Genomic DNA, 18,601 nt, shown 5'->3' on the forward strand with positions numbered 1-18,601 from the left:
CAAACATTTTACTTTGATGTTAAACAGTTAAAATTTCAGAGTAAATTGTGCTTATTGAGTCATTTCAGTCCTTAACTGAGACATCAACGTCTTATGTCTCTAAAGTGAGAAAATCTTCTTCGTCTTAAAATCTTACATTTTCTTAAAATCTGAACACCTTCAGTTCTAGAACTGAACAAACTCCATCTGCTGATCAAAAGCTCAGAGACAGACGTGCAGGGATGGAGTCAGTATCACGTTAATGTAGAAATATATGATGGCAGGTGTGAGTCTGATCGTGCTGCCTGTATGTTTCAGGACGCAGTTCATCTGTTTCTGTGTTTCAAACCTGCGTGAAGGACTTCAACACCGGCACCATGTGGTCTTTCTTCATGGCGTTGGCGCTGTCGGTGAAGAACAGACGTCCTGCATCCATCAGCCTGAACATCACAAAGAACGAAAACGAGGTTCAGTTTCATTTGAGGAAATCTCGTTTCCCTCGTTTCCACAGAACATCCTCGGAGTGTAGATCAGACAGCTGTGGGCGTGTCCTGCCCTGTGCTTACCCAGGATGCAGTGGGCTGAAGCAGGGCTGCGTGATGACGAAGGTCAGGTCTGTGTCTGGATGCTCGCGGTCAGTGAAGTGGAGGTGAGCCTGAGTGACGTAAACCACCTCCGTCTCCTTCACCGTCAGAGAGCGAACGCTGCCGGAAACCTCCACCGGCAGCTGGTCTTTCACCGGGAAAACGTGGACCACCACCGTCTGGATCCAGAGGGAGAGGAGGGGTGACAGGATGTTCGCACTGAGAGGAAGGTGAGTACAAACACGTCACTGCTCTCAGGCCACAGCCGGGTTTGATGTTGACTCACGTATGTTTGGGAGAGGTTTGGCGGCTGCTGGCTGTCAGACAGCGTGAAGTCAAACGAGTCTTCAAACTGCTCCTCTCCTGAGTGCTGGTAGTAGATCTGACCCTGGATCAGATCCCTCTGCAGGAAGCTGTCCACCGGAGCTCCTGCATGAACAGATTGATGACGATGAGATGAAGAGCATCGACAGAAAACCTCCGTCAGCAGTGAATACAAATACTCTGGACTTGACCTGCTGTGCAGCATTGAGGTGAGAGAGACAGTCTGCAGTTAATCGGATTATAATCTGATATTTCACTTCGGCTGCAGATGGACTGAGACATCACCTGAGTAATAATGATAAACTTTACTTGTGTGGCATCTTTCACACAGAGAAATCACATGAAACAAGTGATTCACATAAAAAACAGAGTGAACACAGAACAGGATAGAAAATTAAAGTGAAATAAGACATGAGAATAAAACCCACCTGATAAAAACAATAAAAATGAGGCTAAAAGAGCTGAAATGTGCAGGAAGTGGAGACATTTTGCACTGACTGAATGTTTTCTGTTTGGTATTTCATGAAGTTTAGATTTTAAGCTGTAAAATGAAAATGACTTCACATCAGAACCTGATAAAAGAAAGAAAGCCTGAACACCTTATTGTCTGAAAGTCGAAGGCAGCTTCTTTCATCCTGATGGATTCTATTCAGAGGAAGTGACGCTTGCACTAATTATTTTAACCAGCTGTTAAATGTTATGTTTTTATGGCCTTTCTAAGAACAAATAAGATGAACTTTTGTTTTTTATTTGCTTGTTTGCTGACGGACTGTGTGCTCCGTCATGAGTCTCTTTATCACCTCTGCTGTCAGCTGAGCTGCTGGAAAGGAAACGACTAATGCATGAAATTAAGATTTGTCAGACCTCAACAACAAGCATCGGCCTGCGGGACCCGTGAGACGAGGCCGCACATCTTCATCCACTCATCATTCAATATTAGTCAGAGTCATTGAAGAGACGAGATCAATGAAGGTGTGTGAGAGCTTCTCTTCTCTTCTGGCCATCCGGACTAAAAGATTCAGTTTTAGATGAAAATGCAACTTTAATGATTTTTTAAAACAACACTAACGAGATCTTAACAAGCTGTTTGAAGTTTAAGGTGTTTTTATGATACGGTTTCGACCAACAGGCACAAATCAGACGATTCTCTGGTTTTCTAAAGGAAAAGTGAGAGAGGCTCCGTCTTACTTCACATTTTATTACATATATTATCCAACATTTGTTCCATAGTGTTAAAACATCGTATTTTGTTATTTGAGGAATGTTTTAAACATGATTCATGAATAAAGTGAAAAACTTGACATGTCTCGCTTCAAAAGGACAAATATTAAGATAAAATTAAGGATATTTAGAAAACTTGACTTTTTGGAGACCTTTGACCTTTAAAGCAAACACACCTTCTTATATACAGACACCAGGAGTGTCTTTGTGTCCGCCCCACCCTCACCTGTCTCAAAGGTGGAGGTCTTCCTGACCAGCCGCCCCGCCCTGGGGGTGGAGACCATCTGGTAGAGGATGTAGTCGTCACTGGAGTCCAGGTCGGAGGCGAACAGCATGTACTCCTCCAGCCTGACGGCGCCGCCCTCCTGCACCTCCACCGCCACGTTGTTGATGAGGAAGGGCGGGGAGTCGTCTTTAGGGAGGATGTTGATGGGGAACTTGTGGCGGATGCTGTGACGGCCGTCGCTGATGCGGAAGACGACGTGGTCACGGGTGGTGTCGCTGTCGGAGTGATGGTAGACGACCACGCTCTCCCGCAGGTCCCGCACGCGGAACATGAACGCCTTCCCACCTGAGGAGCAGAAACACCACGTGACTGTACCCGAGTTTACCTCTGAGGAGGAAGAGGAATCAAACAGACTTTGAGTTAAATCAGAAACTTTAGATAAAATTCACAGGGAACAAATATAATTCAATAACAGCTTTAAGCGACTGTTCATCGTATGTCATAAAGATCATAAAACCATGATTCAAGCTCCTGCTTGTTCAGCAATTTTCTTTATCAGTCTATATCTATACTGAAAAATATTATTATTATTATGATTATTATGATTTCAACCATATCACTGAGCCCAAATGTCCAAAGAGGCAGCTTAAAAGTACATTTATGTGGTTTTTTTGTCAACAGTCAGCAGATTTAAAGAAGAAATATTTGGACAAATTCTCCTGAAATGTGCATGATTAAAGTTTGCAATTAAAAAAATATATCTACACTTTTTTTTTAATAGTTTCTGGCTCCACAAATGAATATTTTTAGCATTGCTGGATTCTATTGTGATCAGCTGATTTGTGCTGTAAATACAAAGTGTGGAGCCTGAACTCATCGCGTGTCGGTATGAAGACTTGGACTGAACATGAAAAACTTCTATGTCCTACATTAATGAAATGTAGGCCGTGTCCATCTGTCAGCTCTCTGCTGCTGGCTGGCCTTCCTCACACTGTGCATCATGCTAACGCTAAAAGCAGAGCGTCACATGACTGGCGGCCTACTGGCGGACATGTGTTGTTGTCAGCGGACGGCTCTGTTTCCAGCCAAAGCTTCGCACTTTGATTCAATTACCGTCTCCAACACATGCACTGTTTTTTCTCCCATTGTCACTTGGAAATAACAAGTTTCTCTTAGCGCCTGAAGGCACCACGAGGCGCTGGCTGGGGTTTGTGCTGTGAACACCGGTGGGGTAAAACATGGCGTCCTTCCCGGTGGCCGCCCGGTTGCCAGGATGGGGGCTTCCTGCCTCCCTGTGCGTGCCAGAGAGACAGAAGGGCAAGGTCAGCAGACAGATTGAGCGACGAACGGTCGCGAGCCCGAACCTCATTAGCAACTTTACCGAGGGAAACGGGCTACTGGTCCAACTGATGGAAACAACTTGGTAATTGGGCCCAAAGGTGGCGTTGGGCAACAGGCCCATAAAGGAAAAATGGGATGGGAGGAGTGTGTGTGTGTGTGTGTGTGTGTGTGTGTGTGTGTGTGTGTGTGTGTGTGCGCGCGTGTGTGTGCGTGTGTGCAGCAGGACAGGCAGCCATCCATTTGGCTGAAGGCGTTGGACCGAGCCTGCAGTGACTGTCCCCACGCTGCAGCTTCCTCGCCCCTGAATCGCAGCATGGAGGATCAGCGGCGCTCTCCTCGGAGACACGACTCCACCAGAGGATCCTCTAACTGCTTCCTACAGGCCCCATACATGTGTGGAGAGCAAGCCAAACTTTTGTCAGCTTTGTTCCTACTTAACAAGAGTGGCAGATAAACAAGAGCGTAAACTGAGGCGATAAAATGACGCTGGAGCAGGTGCTGCTGCCCAACATGGAGGGTGGGTGGTGGAAACCTGCCCAGTGGGACAAAAGTTTCAGCAACCATCCAACTACTACACTGCTCCGTCAAATAAGGCTGGACTGCACAGGTTTGATTCCTGACGGTAAAAACAGACAGGAAGGAAGACGCTATGAGAAGCAGGAAACAAATCATTTGTGTTCATTTTTTAATTCATTGACGAATCGTTTCTTTTGCCATCGACTTCCAAACGAGCCCACATGAGTGTTTCTGATCTGAGGAGGAAGATGTAAACTTGGTACTTAAGTAAAAGTAGTAATACACGGTGTAGAAATACTCTGTTCCAAGAGGAAAAATTTACGCAAGAAAAAGCACAAAGCATCAAAATATACTCCAAGTACCACAAGTAAAAATACTCAAATATCGATTATGTTTTTGGATCATAATTATTGGTGCATTAATGTCTTCGTCTCTTTAATGTTTACAAAGATAAATATCATTACTTCATATACTGCTGCGTAGCTTGTGAATTTCCCCCGGAAATCATCAATATTTAATTTCCATCTTTAATCTTTGTCGTTAGCTACAGTTAGCTGTTAGCTTCAAACCTTTTCTGACCCTCTGGAGGTGATTAAAGGACCAGTGTGGAGGATTAAGTGGCATCTAGACCAACTGAGGACCCCTCGCCTCACTCCTCCTGACGGTGTTTCTTGTGTCTCTCTGGGCTTCCGTAGAAACATGGCCGAGTCTTTGAAGAGGACCAGCTCCCTCTGTAGATGTAAAGAGCTCATTCTAAGGTCACAAAACTTTGATTCTACATTAATGATTCCATTTCTGTTAATAGAGCACACTGAACCTCTGAAGGGCAACGAAAGAGCAAATTATATCTCCTTTACACAAAATTATGTTTCCACTTGTCTCTAGTTTTTTCCTTTCTCCTTATCAAACACTGAATACTTAAACGTCCTCAGGCCTCGACAAATCCTTCAAACGTTCAGTGAAGGAAAAAAATCAAAGTGACGTGTTTTAATGGGTCACAAGCCGAAGAGGCTGGAAAGCTCTGGTCTAAAGCCTACGGGGTCCTCACGCCACTAACGTGCTGTTTATTATGGTCTATAATGGAACAGAAGAAAGTTCGGGCCAGAGGACAATTACCAGTTTGCTCTCATCAAGTGAATTCAGACACTGAGTTAATCTCTGAGTTGTACTAAAGCCCAGTGCGAGGCGCTTTGGCGGGTCAGGATTGTTATTTATGGACGCGTCTAAATAAGAGACAGATCACATGTTAAATATCAGCTTGTTTTTCCACAGATTTGATGAAATGAGCCAGAGAATCAGCTCAAAACACACCTCCCTCCCCCTCTTTCTACATGTCTAAAGCAGCCATGAAAGGTTAACTCCCCGCCCGAACCCCTCGGGCCGCCGTCGCTCCTGCCACCTCACCCCCCCTCGCCGCCTCCTCCTAGCTGGTAGCATGAAAACCTGTTTGGGGACAGTGCATCTGCTCCCTGTGCACGACGGCATGAAATGGCATAAGTTCCTCCAATCTGCTTGGTCCCGCTCCCGTTTGAGACAAAGAGGCCGTCCCCCAACGCACTGGGCTGGAAGGGACAGACGTGGACGGAGAGGGAGGCAGCAGCAGCCTCCATGCTGCCACGGCCCCTGGCAAAGTGGCCACGGCCCCATTTTACACCTGATTAAGAAACACATGCAGAGCCACTAGACATATGCTTCCCCAGCCACGCCACAGTCCCTGGCGGACGGAGTAACACATGGAGGAAAAAGGGCGGAAAAGGCCAGGCGACGTTCTCCGGGAATTCCCATGCCAGCGTGTGTCGGAATACCAGCGCGGGATTAAAGGACTGCGGATCGGTTTAAGGGCAAACTGGGGTTCTTTCTTAAAGTAACGGGACTCCATCAGCTCGCTGCATGTGAGTACATGTACAAGTGACAGTTTTGCTCCTGTCCTGTCCGTCATCAGCCTACACCTGGTTTATGTGCTGCGTCCAATCAGGAATGTGCTGTGCTTAAGGAAACAGGGCCTGCTGCTGCTGCTGCTGCTGCTGCTGCTGATGATGATGATGATGATGCCACCACACACTCCGTTTGAAGGAAGTTAAACTAACCAACAGATTAGTGTGAAGTCACTCAAATGTAGAACTGTTGAAACTGGCGAGGGTATCCAGTGACCTTTGACCCTCACCTCTGACGCTGAGGCGTCCATGAAGAGGTCCATCCACAGCCACCAGGTAGACAGCATCAATGTTGTCGCTGTCGACTATCTGCAGCTCCTCCCACGTGATTGGTCGGGACTGACCCTCCAACAGGTCCAAACCTGAGTCACCAGAGAGGAAAACAAAGTTTAGGTTGAACACGATGAGCTTAGTTAGACTTTAACATGACGGTGGGACATCCTGCGATGTTACGCACCCATGTTCCAGGAGACTCTGGGTGCGTTTGTTTCAGCGGCCCTGATGGAGATGTGGACCATGATGGGCGGGCTGGTCATATAGGAACCGTCTATAGCCTGGAACTCCACCTTAGATTTAACAGATTACCAGAACATTACAAGACTGAAAATGTAATATAAACAGATAACTGAAACTGAAAAGCATTTTCAGATGTCTGTCCCACCAAGCTTTTGTCCAACATCAGAGTTTAGCTGAAGCAGATTGGTTGAGGTTGTAGTGCTGTTAAAGAGTCTTTATTTTAACTAGCTTTTTTTAGCTAAGCTAGCTAACATTTAACTTTAACAAACACGTTTATTCAGGTTAGCTACATTTTCTGTTTAGCAGCTCAAAGGTTTGGGACGGGTTAGCTAACAGTTCAGTTGAGTAGCTGAAGCTGTTTGGTTCACGTTAAATGAAGTTATGCTGTCACACTAAAGCAGTTTGGTTTTGGGTTATTAATTTTGGACTCAGTTATTTTATTTGACATACCGGTTTTCAGTGTTTCAAGTCTTTATCCTTTATCATAACTAGCGTAGCCTCCAGTACCTCATAGTTCCTGCGGTGCGATTGGCTGCTGTTTGGTGGCTGGTAGGCCACCTTCATCTCGTGGAGGTCCAGCCAGGTGAAGGACGTGATGGGCTTAGTGTGGTCGTCCAGGTGGGTGACGTAGCCCGCGGTGGGCGGGGCGGTCACCTTGAAGACCAGCCTCTCCTGTGGGGTCTCGTGGTCTTTGGCGTCCAGGGTGGCAGTGGTGAGTGGTGTGAGGATGAACTGGTCCACCTCCAGGATGAAGGAGGCCATGAAGCCGGCCTGGGGCGCCTGGTTCTGCATCGCACCGTGGATCAGAACCGGCAGCCACACCGATTCTGTCTGGGAGGGCAGCAAAGGGACGGTGAAAAGACAAAGTGATGTTTTTCCTACGGAGCACCTCTCGGTTCTACACGACTTTACATCTCAACAGCTTCCCTTTTTTCCTCTTTTTTCTGGATTTGTTTAAATCTGCGTCTCTTTTGGGACAAACGTATGTTTTCACACGACGTATATAGCTCATAGAAATCAACACGTACCGCCACAACTTCACTGTTTTAGGTGGTGTTGAAGAGTAAGCAAGTGAAGAGCCAATCAGACGTGTGAGAAGTGGCAGGTCTTTGTCTTAAAGACACTGTTTACGTGCTAACAAGGAGGCCTTTCAAAGCTCTGCAGAACCTCCACATGCACCGAGCTGAGAGAAGTGGGATGTCACCTTCTGACTGCCAAGAAACCTCTCTACGTCTGGGATTCTAATCTCACTTGGAAAACTTCCACATCCGACTGGGATAAGAGTGAAACTCATTATTTCCAATGCAGTGAATAAATAATACCAATGTCAGTCTTTGTCTGTCTTTAGGAGAATATCTCTATGTCTTCCACGTTCATCTCTGGACGTGGACATACCTCCAGCAGGGTCCTGGTGGCCTGCTCCCTCAGCTCCACCCTGATGGGGATGTAGTCGATCTCTGGTGATGGAGGGCTGAGGTGCTGGTACTTCAGCCCGGAGCTCAGGAAGTCCTGGCAGCTGGTTTTGAGGAAACGGACCTCCTTGGTGTCATGAAGACAGGGTTTGTTTCCTGGACAGAGGACAGCCGTCTCTCTGCCTGGAGGACACCAGGCATAAACAAAACATCTTAACATCTGTAATTCTTTTTTTAGTTGTATTTGGTTTGATAGTTTCAGTTGTCTTCAACATATATTGGATTTTTATGTATTTGTCTTTATTGTTATTTTCATTTTTTTATTTACACACTATCTAAATTCATTTTAAAGCTTTTTGATTTATTTTCAGTTTGTTTATTATTCAATTGTAATTCAATTTTAATTTAAAAACTTTTATTTTGCCTTCTTTATTGCGGATTTCAAAACTTTTATCTTTATATTTTCTAATTCATGTTGCTGATGTCATGTTGGATATTATTTCAACTATTTTAAGACTACATGACGTACCCTTCCTCTGCGTGGAGTCCTCCTCCCTCACCAGCTGACCCAGAGCGGGGACACTGGTTTCGGTGGTCATCAGTCTGACGCTGCAAACCAGTTCGGCTGTGGTCCGGATGTTCAGGACGGAGCCGTCGATGGCGTTGGATAAACCATAGAACTGAGGGACCACCAGCGGGGCGCTGCCCAGCTCCACCACGCCAGACCCTGAGTCCACCACCCGCACCAGCAGAAGCACCGTCTCCACCAGCGTGTCTGAGGACGTGAACCTCCACACAGACACAGCATGTTGAAAGACAGTCCTTAACACATTTCAGTCCAAACGCTCAGTGTCTCCGCAGCAGAGACGGCCTCCTCACAGCTCTGCAGCTGTGCTGCCAACAGCTGATTTAGTAATTTAGCAAAGCTTCTGTGGTTTCTATTTGACTTCTGTCCTCCATGAAGGAGCGAGACACAAACTTTTCAGAGACACTTTTCAAGCCTCCAACGGGCCGACAGAAGAGTAATAAGAGTGTAGAAAGACGTGACAGACCAGTTTAAACAGAAGCAGACAGAACAAAACGTACGATGAAGTCTGGGTGACAAAGTCCTCACATGCAGCGCGATTTAACCCTCACTGTACTTTTTGTGCCACTGCTGCCATGACTGCCATTAACACTGACCTGTAGACCCTCAGCATCACCGTGTCCTCGTCCAGCTGAGGACTGCCATTGTGGACGTATTTCACTTCGTCCTCCAGGAAGCTGCAGTCAAACACCTGCAAGCGACACAGAAGAAAACACCAGTAACATCCCTGCACTGATTCATCAGATGCTGTCAGCTGACTACTGACCATCTTCAATAACCACAGCAGGTGTGTCCTCACCTGTGGAGTCATCCTCCCAACTCTCTGAGTGACGGGTTCATTCATCACCACCTCCACCTTGCAGTCTGCGGTCGGATCCACGCTGATCTTCAGCTGCTTCTCTGTGACGAACGCTGACCGACCCCTGCTGACCTCCACGCCCGAGTTCACCGCGACCAGACTCCCGCCGCAGACGGCCGGCACCAGCAGCAGCCACAGCACGCCGACAGCAGCCATGTTGGATCAGCGAGGTGCTCTTGTTGTACAGGTTCAGGGGGAAAGTTTTATGGTGAAGTGAAGTTGTGAACCACAGCTGATGGAGGATGAAAACATCAGCGCAGGCTCATCTGAAGGCTTTCTGCTCAGTCTGCCTCCACCCACATGCTGTCCTTCTGTCTCGTGTCACGACAACCTGCAGGCGACACAAGAGCTCAAATGAATGTGACCAGCTGTAACCTGATGCGTCTTCTTCATCTTACTACCAAATTAAGAGGCTAAAAGGCTCCACTCAGCTGCAGAGTTGGTGGTAACTCTGTCTGGTTCTGATGCTTTGAGCGACGCCCATCACACATTTGAGCTGCTATGTGAATAGTATATGAAATGATATATGACTGATTGGTGGTAAAACAAAGAGAAGCAAACCTAATGTTCAACTGAAGAGTCTCTCCAGCTCCAACAAATCAAATTTAAAAGGTAACAAACACAGCTGTAAGCCTGACCCCTGACCTCCTCCAGCCAGCAAACGTCTGTCCTCGAGTCTGATGTTCAAAATACTTACAAGCAAAATCCTGAGCAGCTCCAAACCGTCTCCAGTGTGACCATCTACCCCTTCAAAGTGCTAAAAATGATCAGCTGCTCAGCTCTAAAGCCCTACAACTGCCCTAAGCCAACACCAAAACTCCCCTCAATCCTCCAAACCCTGCAAAAACAACTCCCAGCATGCAGCTGGCCGGCTGGCCGTCTTCCCCCGCTGCTCCACTCTCCCGGCCGGAAAACGCTTTCACCCTCCATTTCACTTCAGACTAAAGCCCACTGCAGGAAACAAGGGGTTAATCTGCGTGACCCCGCAGAGGTGCTGGAAATGGCATGGGAGGGGCGGAGCGGGGGAGGGCAGGGGGAGGACGGGGGAGGGTGTTTTCAGGATCAAAGCAGGGCACCAACTGGAGCCGGCCTGTCACTTCCCATCCAGCCAGACGAGCACGGGTTCGTTAGTTAGAGGCTTGAGCTGGATGTGTTAACCTCTGAGTGACGCTCAGCTGCAGCGGCCGACCACGATCCACGATCCTCAGCTTCAGGAGAACGCTGCTCAGGGCTTTAAAAATGTTTGTTATATCACTTAACCTCCAGCAGCCTCACAGGCAGCTTTAAGCACACGACAGCGCAGGAATGAACAGCTGGAGGCCGATTTGGTCTTCAGGACCCCGTGTGAGTCCCCACGTTAAGGTGGACGTGTCCTTCATCAGAACTGCCGGCTGGACGGTCCCACGGCGTAAGACAAGCGCTCCACCCACACCTGTCCCACGTCAGAGAAGTCCCAACTGTCCCAAACCGACAACCTGACATTCACACCCACTTCACGCCCCGACTGAGTCACGGTTCGAACTTCTCAGCTTTTCTCAACACTTCTGTCACTTTTCAGGCGACCAGCCGACCGCTTGTTAGGATGACGCTCAGCCGGCGGCGTGCGGCTTGAGGCTCAATAGTGCTGACGTTAGTCAGCAAGCTGCGATAACTAGCTTCTACATTACAAACGATGGGGTTTTCCCAAACGTTGACAGCTTAATTTAGGATTTACAGTGCCTGACAAAGGAAGGTGACAGTTTATCTCCTAACAACATAACACTGGCTCTCAAAGCTTAAACACTGTTTGCAGAAAAATTTTTGAAAAGTGTTTCATGCTCTCTGGAAAAATAGAAAAAAAAATGTTGTGGTTTGAGAATAGTTCATATTTCCATGCATAGAAACAGGAGAATTCAAACTTCAGTTTGTGAGTGAAACACTGACCAAAAAAAACAGACGCACAGGACTGACGACAAAAACAGATGTAAGATTTTCAGTGGATGGAGGTTGAAGCTGGTTCCACGTCAGGAACCGTGGATTAAAAAACAGTGTGTGTGTTCTAATGTATTCCAGTTTCAGTCGAGCTCTGTGGTGCAGACTGAAGTACCTCAGCAACTACTTGATGCATTGCTGTGAGATTTCGTTCGTGGAGGGTGAATCCTCCAGACTGTGGTGGTGCTCTGACTTTTCCTCGAACGTTTAAGCTGCACACACAGAGCTGCTCTGTCTTTTCCCAGGTTTACATAAAACAGTAGAAATGCATTTTACCTGCACGGCCTGTAGACTGCTCTCTGCAGAAACGAGTGTTGGACGGGACTCAGGCAGGACGTCTGTTAAATTATCCACCAGCTGCTGCGATGGCTGGAAGTGACTCACTGCTGCTGAATGGGAAACACACACTGCAGCTCTGGGGTGAGCTGACACGGCTCTGAATGAAACACGATAATTAAGAGCAGATCTGACCACAGTCAGACCCACGCAGGCCTTTGAGCGCTGACGCCGACACACTCTGGACTCAGACTGTCTTTAGCTGGTAACTGTGCCACATTTACAAAAACCCTAAAATTGGATTATTTTTGTTCCAAACATACCAGGTATTGAGTGTTTCCTTCATTTTTCCAGTTGTAAACAGTGAAGACACTAAAACTCTCCACTGAAACACAGAAAACTTCAGCGAACTCCACTGCAGCTCTGACACATGCTGCTAAAACTACAACTAATACTGATCCTGTTCTGGCTGCTACTGCTAATGAGACTCCTCACTGATTCACCAATTACTGCTTGTACTTCTACTACTACTACTGCTTTTGTACTTGAAAAACAACATATTTTACTTCTACAACCCCGATTCCAAACAAGTTGCCACATTCTGTAAAACGTAAATAAACAAAGCGCAATGAACATAAATTCAACTGGATACAAAGAAAAAACATTTCATGTCCAAAACTGACCAACACGTTTCACAGACTGAAAGATGTGGAACGCTCCAAAAACACCTGTTTGGAACGTTCCACAGGTAAACAGGCTCATTGGTAACAGGTGAGAGCATCATGAAGGTATGAAAGGGGCATCCTGGGCGGCTGTGGCTCAGGAGGTAGAGCGGCCGTCTGCCAATCCGGAGGTCGGTGGTTCAATCCCTGGCCTCAGCAGTCCACGTGCTGAAGTGTCCTTGAGCAGATACTGAAGCCCAGATCAGGTCTTTGCCAGTGAAGCAACAGTTAAAAAAAGTCTTCAAAACATCAGCTTCCTGTTCTTTTCCATTGTTTTTATTGGCTGGTCAGAGTCAACAAACTCATACTTGCATTCTTTGAGAACGTTCTCTTTCTCATCCTTATTCTTCTTTGTTGTATATTTTGTGTTTGTTCATGTCCCAGATTGGAAACAGTCTTAGTCTAAATGCAGGTAGGTGAGTCTGCTGCAGCATGCAGAGCTTGTGTGTCCACCTGGTGTCACATCTCCATCACTGCTGACTGGAGCTGGAGCCGATAAACAGCCGTCAGCGCTGAAGGGTCACTTGACGTTAGCAGGTTTTTTGTCCAGTCTGAAAGAGACGCAGCTAAACTTGCTATATTAACTAATCCCTCTGTTTAAGCCAACGTGCTGTTTGTCCGTACAGTCACTTCATCTGCTCGTGAGTTTGTGTGAGTTTATCAGTTCAGACGTAGTTTGATGTGTTTATACGAGTTTATCTGCACCATAAACCAGAAAAGACACGAGTTTGTGTTTGTTCATTGGTGAGTCTACCTGTCCATACATCTGTCCACACTGAGTCTACCTGTCCATACATCTGTCCACACTGAGTCTACCTGTCCATACATCCGTCCACGCTGTGTCTACCTGTCCATACATCTGTCCATGCTGAGTCTACCTGTCCATACATCCGTCCACGCTGAGTCTACCTGTCCATACATCTGTCCACACTGAGTCTACCTGTCCATACATCTGTCCACACTGAGTCTACCTGTCCATACATCTGTCCACACTGAGTCTACCTGTCCACACCGTGGGTTCAGAAGCAGACGTGCAGCAGCTCCATCAGGCAGGACCTACACCCACTGCTACAGAACAGTGCAGAGAAAGTTTCCACTGAACTCGTGCTGCTTTAATCACATCCCCAGGCATAAATCTGAAGGGACACACTTCCATGAATGTGTGTGTTTACAAGTGTGTGAGTGTCTCAGATTAGAAAGAAGCCAAAGGACAGAAGAATGAGAGAGTAAAAGGGAGGAAAACCCTCGTCTTCCTCTAATGTGTGTTTTCCGTTTGGAGGCCTGCTGAAGGAGTGTGTCAGCACACCAACCACCAAGTGTGTGTGAAGCCGGCTGGCACCTACCTCCAGCTGTTGGAGCTCCTCTGTTCGTCTCCGTCTTCTTCACCTTCTGCACACGCTCAGAGAAAGCAGAATGCTGTCACACACACACACACACACACACACACACACACACACACACACAGATACTTCACACCACCCACCCCCCCTTATTCAACAGCTCACCGTCACCCCGACACGTCTGGCGCCCAACAACACAGAGGAAGAGAGAGAGAGAGAGAGAGAGAGAGAGAGAGAGAGAGAGAGAGAGAGAGAGAGAGAGGGGCTAAACTGTGAGGGAGGAGAACAAAGGGCGAGCGAGTTTCCTCCACTGGTTGAGTCTGAAGCCAAAACCAGAGAGGGGGGGGGGGGGGGGGGGGGTGTAATGTAAGAATTTGGTCCTTTAAAGTGATCTCATGTGTTCTCATCCCGTCATCTTTCTTGCTCTTGTATGCTGTGAATAAATGTCCTTCATAGCCTGGACTCGTAAAGATAATATGATAATATGACTGCTAAAGACCAGTTCTGAGAGACAGACGACACTTTCGTCTCCTCTCTGTTTCTTGGTTTTTGTTACATTAGTTCCACGCCTCGAGACAACACACACACATCCAGGTTGTTTATCGCATGTCTAGGACAAAGATATGGACAGAGTATGGCGCGTCCACGTCTTGGAAACCGACCAATTACATTCTGTAACGTATGTCTGTTGATGGTACGGGGTTTGGTCAAACTCAACAAGATAAATGTGAACTTTTGCCTGAAATCTGTGCTCATTCTGGCAGAGATCCTGCAGGAGCTCTGTCAGTCTGAGACCAGCGCTGCACTGCTTTATATGTGACCTCAATAAACACTGACTGTGAACTGAAGATTGCTCCGGACTGTTCTTGGACTTCCAACAAAAGAATCGGGCTAACAATTTGGTGCCGTGACCTGGATTGGATGACTCTGAGACTGTGTCCAATTGATGACCTCCAGAGTCGATCAGAGGAGAACTTTTTCAGACAATTCCAGGCACCTAAATCAAAGGTAAGCAGAAAACCTTTTTCTAAGTGACAGATTTCTGCACATTGGACATACCAAATTCAAATTGTCTGATAAACGCCATCCACTGATCGCTAAAAACTTAACAGTTTGATGTTCAAAAGATAAACTGTTGTTTATTAACTGAATGGTCACATGTAAAGTATAAACACATAGTCTCACGCGAGGGAAAGTGAATAAGTGTCCTAGTGAGATTAACAGGAAGGAAAGGAGAGGTTCTTGTGAGCCGTGAGCTGTACAGTTAAAGTGTTCATGAGGACACAGGGATAAGTTTGTTATTTTTCATGGAAATGTGGGAGGTTTCCTACTTGATTGATCTTTTACTGTGTGAGTGACAGCGTATCGAGCAGTTCAGGCTGATCGAGAATTCCTGCACTGACACAGATCTCAAGTAGTTCTGTCAAAGGGGGCATTGGAATAGTTCAGAGGGGATTTTCAGTTAAGGTGTTGCAGAGGTTGGTGAATTAAAACGAGTGAACAGACTGGGAGAACCCCCAGCGATCAAGCGCACAGAGTACTAGACTTTGTGTAGGAGCTTCTTGGTCGGGTCGTCACTCGGGCACTGCGCCATTCACCCTCTCTGACTAACACGCGTGAAAGTATCTGAAGAATGTCACAGTCAGTTGTTGATAAGTGGCAGGAATGCAAACCCGGCTCCTTGGGGTCGGTACTATTTGAAACACTGACCAGATGGCAGAAAAAAGTCCCGCATGAGGAAGAAGAGAAAGGCAGGGATAGATTTGTGAATTGGGTGGGGAAAATGCAAATGAGGGGTATGTTTGGAGACTGTGAAAACGCTCCACCAAAGCCGAGCGATTTCAGTATGTTTCTGAAAATGGCGACAGGGAGTAGAGACCAGGCGAAAGCAAAGTTACAGGAAGCAGGAATACTGCAGAAAGGCAAAGCGAAGAGAGAAGAAAAAAGGACAGAAACATTTTTAACAGATTGCCTCTGTTTCATGGGAGAAGTCAAATTCTCCATTCAGACACTGTCCTCTGCACAACTAAAACATCAACTGCCAGCTGCGACCTTGACTCCTCCAGAGACACAGTGTACTGAATCAAAGCACAACACACCCTCGCCAAAACAACGAGTGCCCTACACTGAGGCCCTTGCAATGCTGGATGCTCCTCGGCATCAGATGCCTCAAATCGAACCTACGAGCCCAGAAACAACGATAACCACACTGACTACATCCTCTGCTAGCTCAGAATCATCAGATACACCTCAGAACACACTCCCCCTGATGACTCCATTAGCAGTGGTTAAAAATGGTCTGCTACAAACCGCCCCGTATCCAGGCGATGGAGAATCACAAAAACACGCAGAGGAATCCGTGAATGAAACTGCGCGAATGAGCACTGCTCCCATCATCCCCAGTACTATGCTGGAACCATCCCGTTCAGTACCCTTGTCCCTACAAACCCAATCGTGTGCTCTGCCATCCGAACCGACACACATAAACAGTCAGAACACTCCAGGGGCGGGATGTGCTGGTCCCTCCGTACACGACCTGACCTCTGCTTTTGAGCAACACGGGCTGCAGGATTGGAAAGACCGTGCTGACCAGTCAAGTTATCTTAACCTGCCTCATGTCACCGCTCGCAACCCCGATCATGGTAACATTCACACTTGCTCAGACACCCGTCCACGTCAGTATCAGATGCCACTAACAACAGCAACCACCGCTGAAGGACGCACCGTTGCCACGAACACTCCGTTCTCCTTACAGGACACTGTACTGATCAAATCTGGCTTGCCAGACATAAACAAAGGGGGGGCTCAGTGGATCAAGGCTTTCTTAGAAACATGTGCAGGAGTTGTCCCAGCTCTAGGTGAATTCAGACGTGTGTTCGCCTCATGCACGTCACTGGGTATGTTGACAGAAGTTGAGCAACTCAGCACAACAGATAAAGACCCAGATGATCAGCCCTTACATCATCTGGTACACCTGTTGTGGCCCGTCATCCGAGAAAAGTTCCCTGTACAGATGAGATCTGCTGAGCTATGTCGCATTCCACCAAATGACAATGAGAAGGGTGCTGCATATTTGCTCCGGGTGAGAGAACTATGGCAGGACAGAACTGGAGAAGACCCAGCTGTTAGTGAGACTATTGAGCTGCTCTTCAGAGGAGCAGTGGAAAACTCAGTGCCTCAAGCTGTTCAGACAATGTTAAAACAAGTGGTTGGTTTGCCAAGCATGTCATACACTGTATGGGCAGCTCATGTGATCCAATACATTGATAATAACGTCGAGCAACAACACCAGGAAGAGAAGGACTTGGCATCCCTCCAGGCACAACTGGTGAAATTACAAATAAAGAAAATCAGAGATGACATGAATCAGAATAAGTCTGCTGCTAAGCAGATGCCTCAGCAGGTCCCTCCCCCTCCTACCATGCAATCTTATCATCCGCCTCTTCCATACGGCCCTTATCCTGACCCACCTCCCTTCCCATACCCGCCAGCTGCCCTACAGGGCAGAACCATCTTTAAAAATAAGAGAGGGGAGAGACGCAATAACAGGTTCAGGTTAGGCCGAACTAATTCTGATCGGTGCTTCCAATGCGGCGGCACTGGACACTGGGCCCGTGACTGTCATGCCCATCAATACTCACGGCCACAGGGAGGGACTTCTCAATATGGTTTTAATCCTGCTAACGAACATGGAGCCGAGATATGGTGGGGACTTATTCCTGACTTTTCCTCAACCTCACTCCATGACACTTTCTCCTTGTGGCTCCCTTGGATTTCTGTTCTGCACATGTACACCGATCCTCTCGACCCACCCCACTGTACATTCAACTATGACTTACATGGGGATGAGAACTATGATGCTTTGTGGGAGGGCTTTGCACATCAGTGTCTTGAGACTGGAGAATATCCCATTGCTGCAATACGTGACATCTATGTCGGCCCTGAAGGAGTGGCTGCTGCGGTTTCATTACCAGAATCTCTTGAACCGTTATATGCATTGGCTCACACATCAGCCCCTCACATTACCTTGAAAGTTGCTGATGAAGGAGAGGCTAAAAATCTTGGCCCTATGGTGAAGCGTTGCTTGGCGGCTTGTGATTGGACACCCACCCAAAACAAACATCTTCGATTTTCACCTTCCACACAGGTCTACATGATTGCTCATTCCTCACGCACCCTCATACACCCGGAAAAATGCTTTTTGTCCCGTACGCATGGTAGAGAAAACAGCGATCATCCACGTGCACAGGCTTTACTGGATAGCTTGCCAGACTCCATGTGGTCAACAGGATCCACTGATGTTGGTCTGCTCAACATTCCACCCATCTCTATCCCATTGAAGCCTAACACTGTTCCTATTTATAGGGCCCAATACCCACTGAAGCATGACCAAGTCACAGGTATCAAAAACACAATTACAGGACTGTTAAAGGCAGGTGTTCTTGTACCTACGACCTCTTTGTGGAACACTCCCATTAATCCTGTTCCGAAGCCTCGTAAACCTGATTACCGCATGGTCCATGATCTCAGACCCGTCAACAAAGTTGTTGTTCGCGTACGCTATGATATGCCAAACCCCTACACCATGCTGAATGCTATTTCACCTGACCAAAAGTTTTTCTCCTGCATTGATTTGGCTAACGCTTCCTTCTGTGTGCCCCTGCATGAGGATTCACAACAGATGTTTGCTTTTTCATATGAGGGTGCACAATACACTTATTCCCGTCTACCTCAAGGCTTCATTGACTCATCATCCATCTTGAATCATGTTCTGAAACAGCAGCTACAATCTTT

General features: G+C 47.1%; 1 protein-coding gene across 1 annotated transcript in view; it reads right to left on the bottom strand.

Annotated features, from left to right (window-relative positions):
• frem1b (Fras1 related extracellular matrix 1b) overlaps window positions 1-9,696 on the bottom strand; it is a 32,399-nt gene extending 22,703 nt beyond the window's left edge. Inside the window, exons 1-11 of the mRNA XM_076721986.1 lie at window positions 9,439-9,696; window positions 9,236-9,330; window positions 8,583-8,842; window positions 8,037-8,236; window positions 7,149-7,472; window positions 6,583-6,691; window positions 6,356-6,487; window positions 2,335-2,679; window positions 850-992; window positions 546-742; window positions 329-419 (exon numbers count right to left, since the gene is read on the bottom strand). Coding sequence (XP_076578101.1) covers window positions 329-419; window positions 546-742; window positions 850-992; window positions 2,335-2,679; window positions 6,356-6,487; window positions 6,583-6,691; window positions 7,149-7,472; window positions 8,037-8,236; window positions 8,583-8,842; window positions 9,236-9,330; window positions 9,439-9,654 — 2,112 coding nt within the window. The 5' untranslated portion in view covers window positions 9,655-9,696. The remainder of the gene's footprint in view (window positions 1-328; window positions 420-545; window positions 743-849; window positions 993-2,334; window positions 2,680-6,355; window positions 6,488-6,582; window positions 6,692-7,148; window positions 7,473-8,036; window positions 8,237-8,582; window positions 8,843-9,235; window positions 9,331-9,438) is intronic.
• Between the last annotated feature and the right edge of the window lie 8,905 nt (window positions 9,697-18,601).

This window comes from Chaetodon auriga, chromosome 3 (assembly GCF_051107435.1).
Source record: "Chaetodon auriga isolate fChaAug3 chromosome 3, fChaAug3.hap1, whole genome shotgun sequence".
NCBI classification, from domain to species: domain Eukaryota; kingdom Metazoa; phylum Chordata; class Actinopteri; order Chaetodontiformes; family Chaetodontidae; genus Chaetodon; species Chaetodon auriga.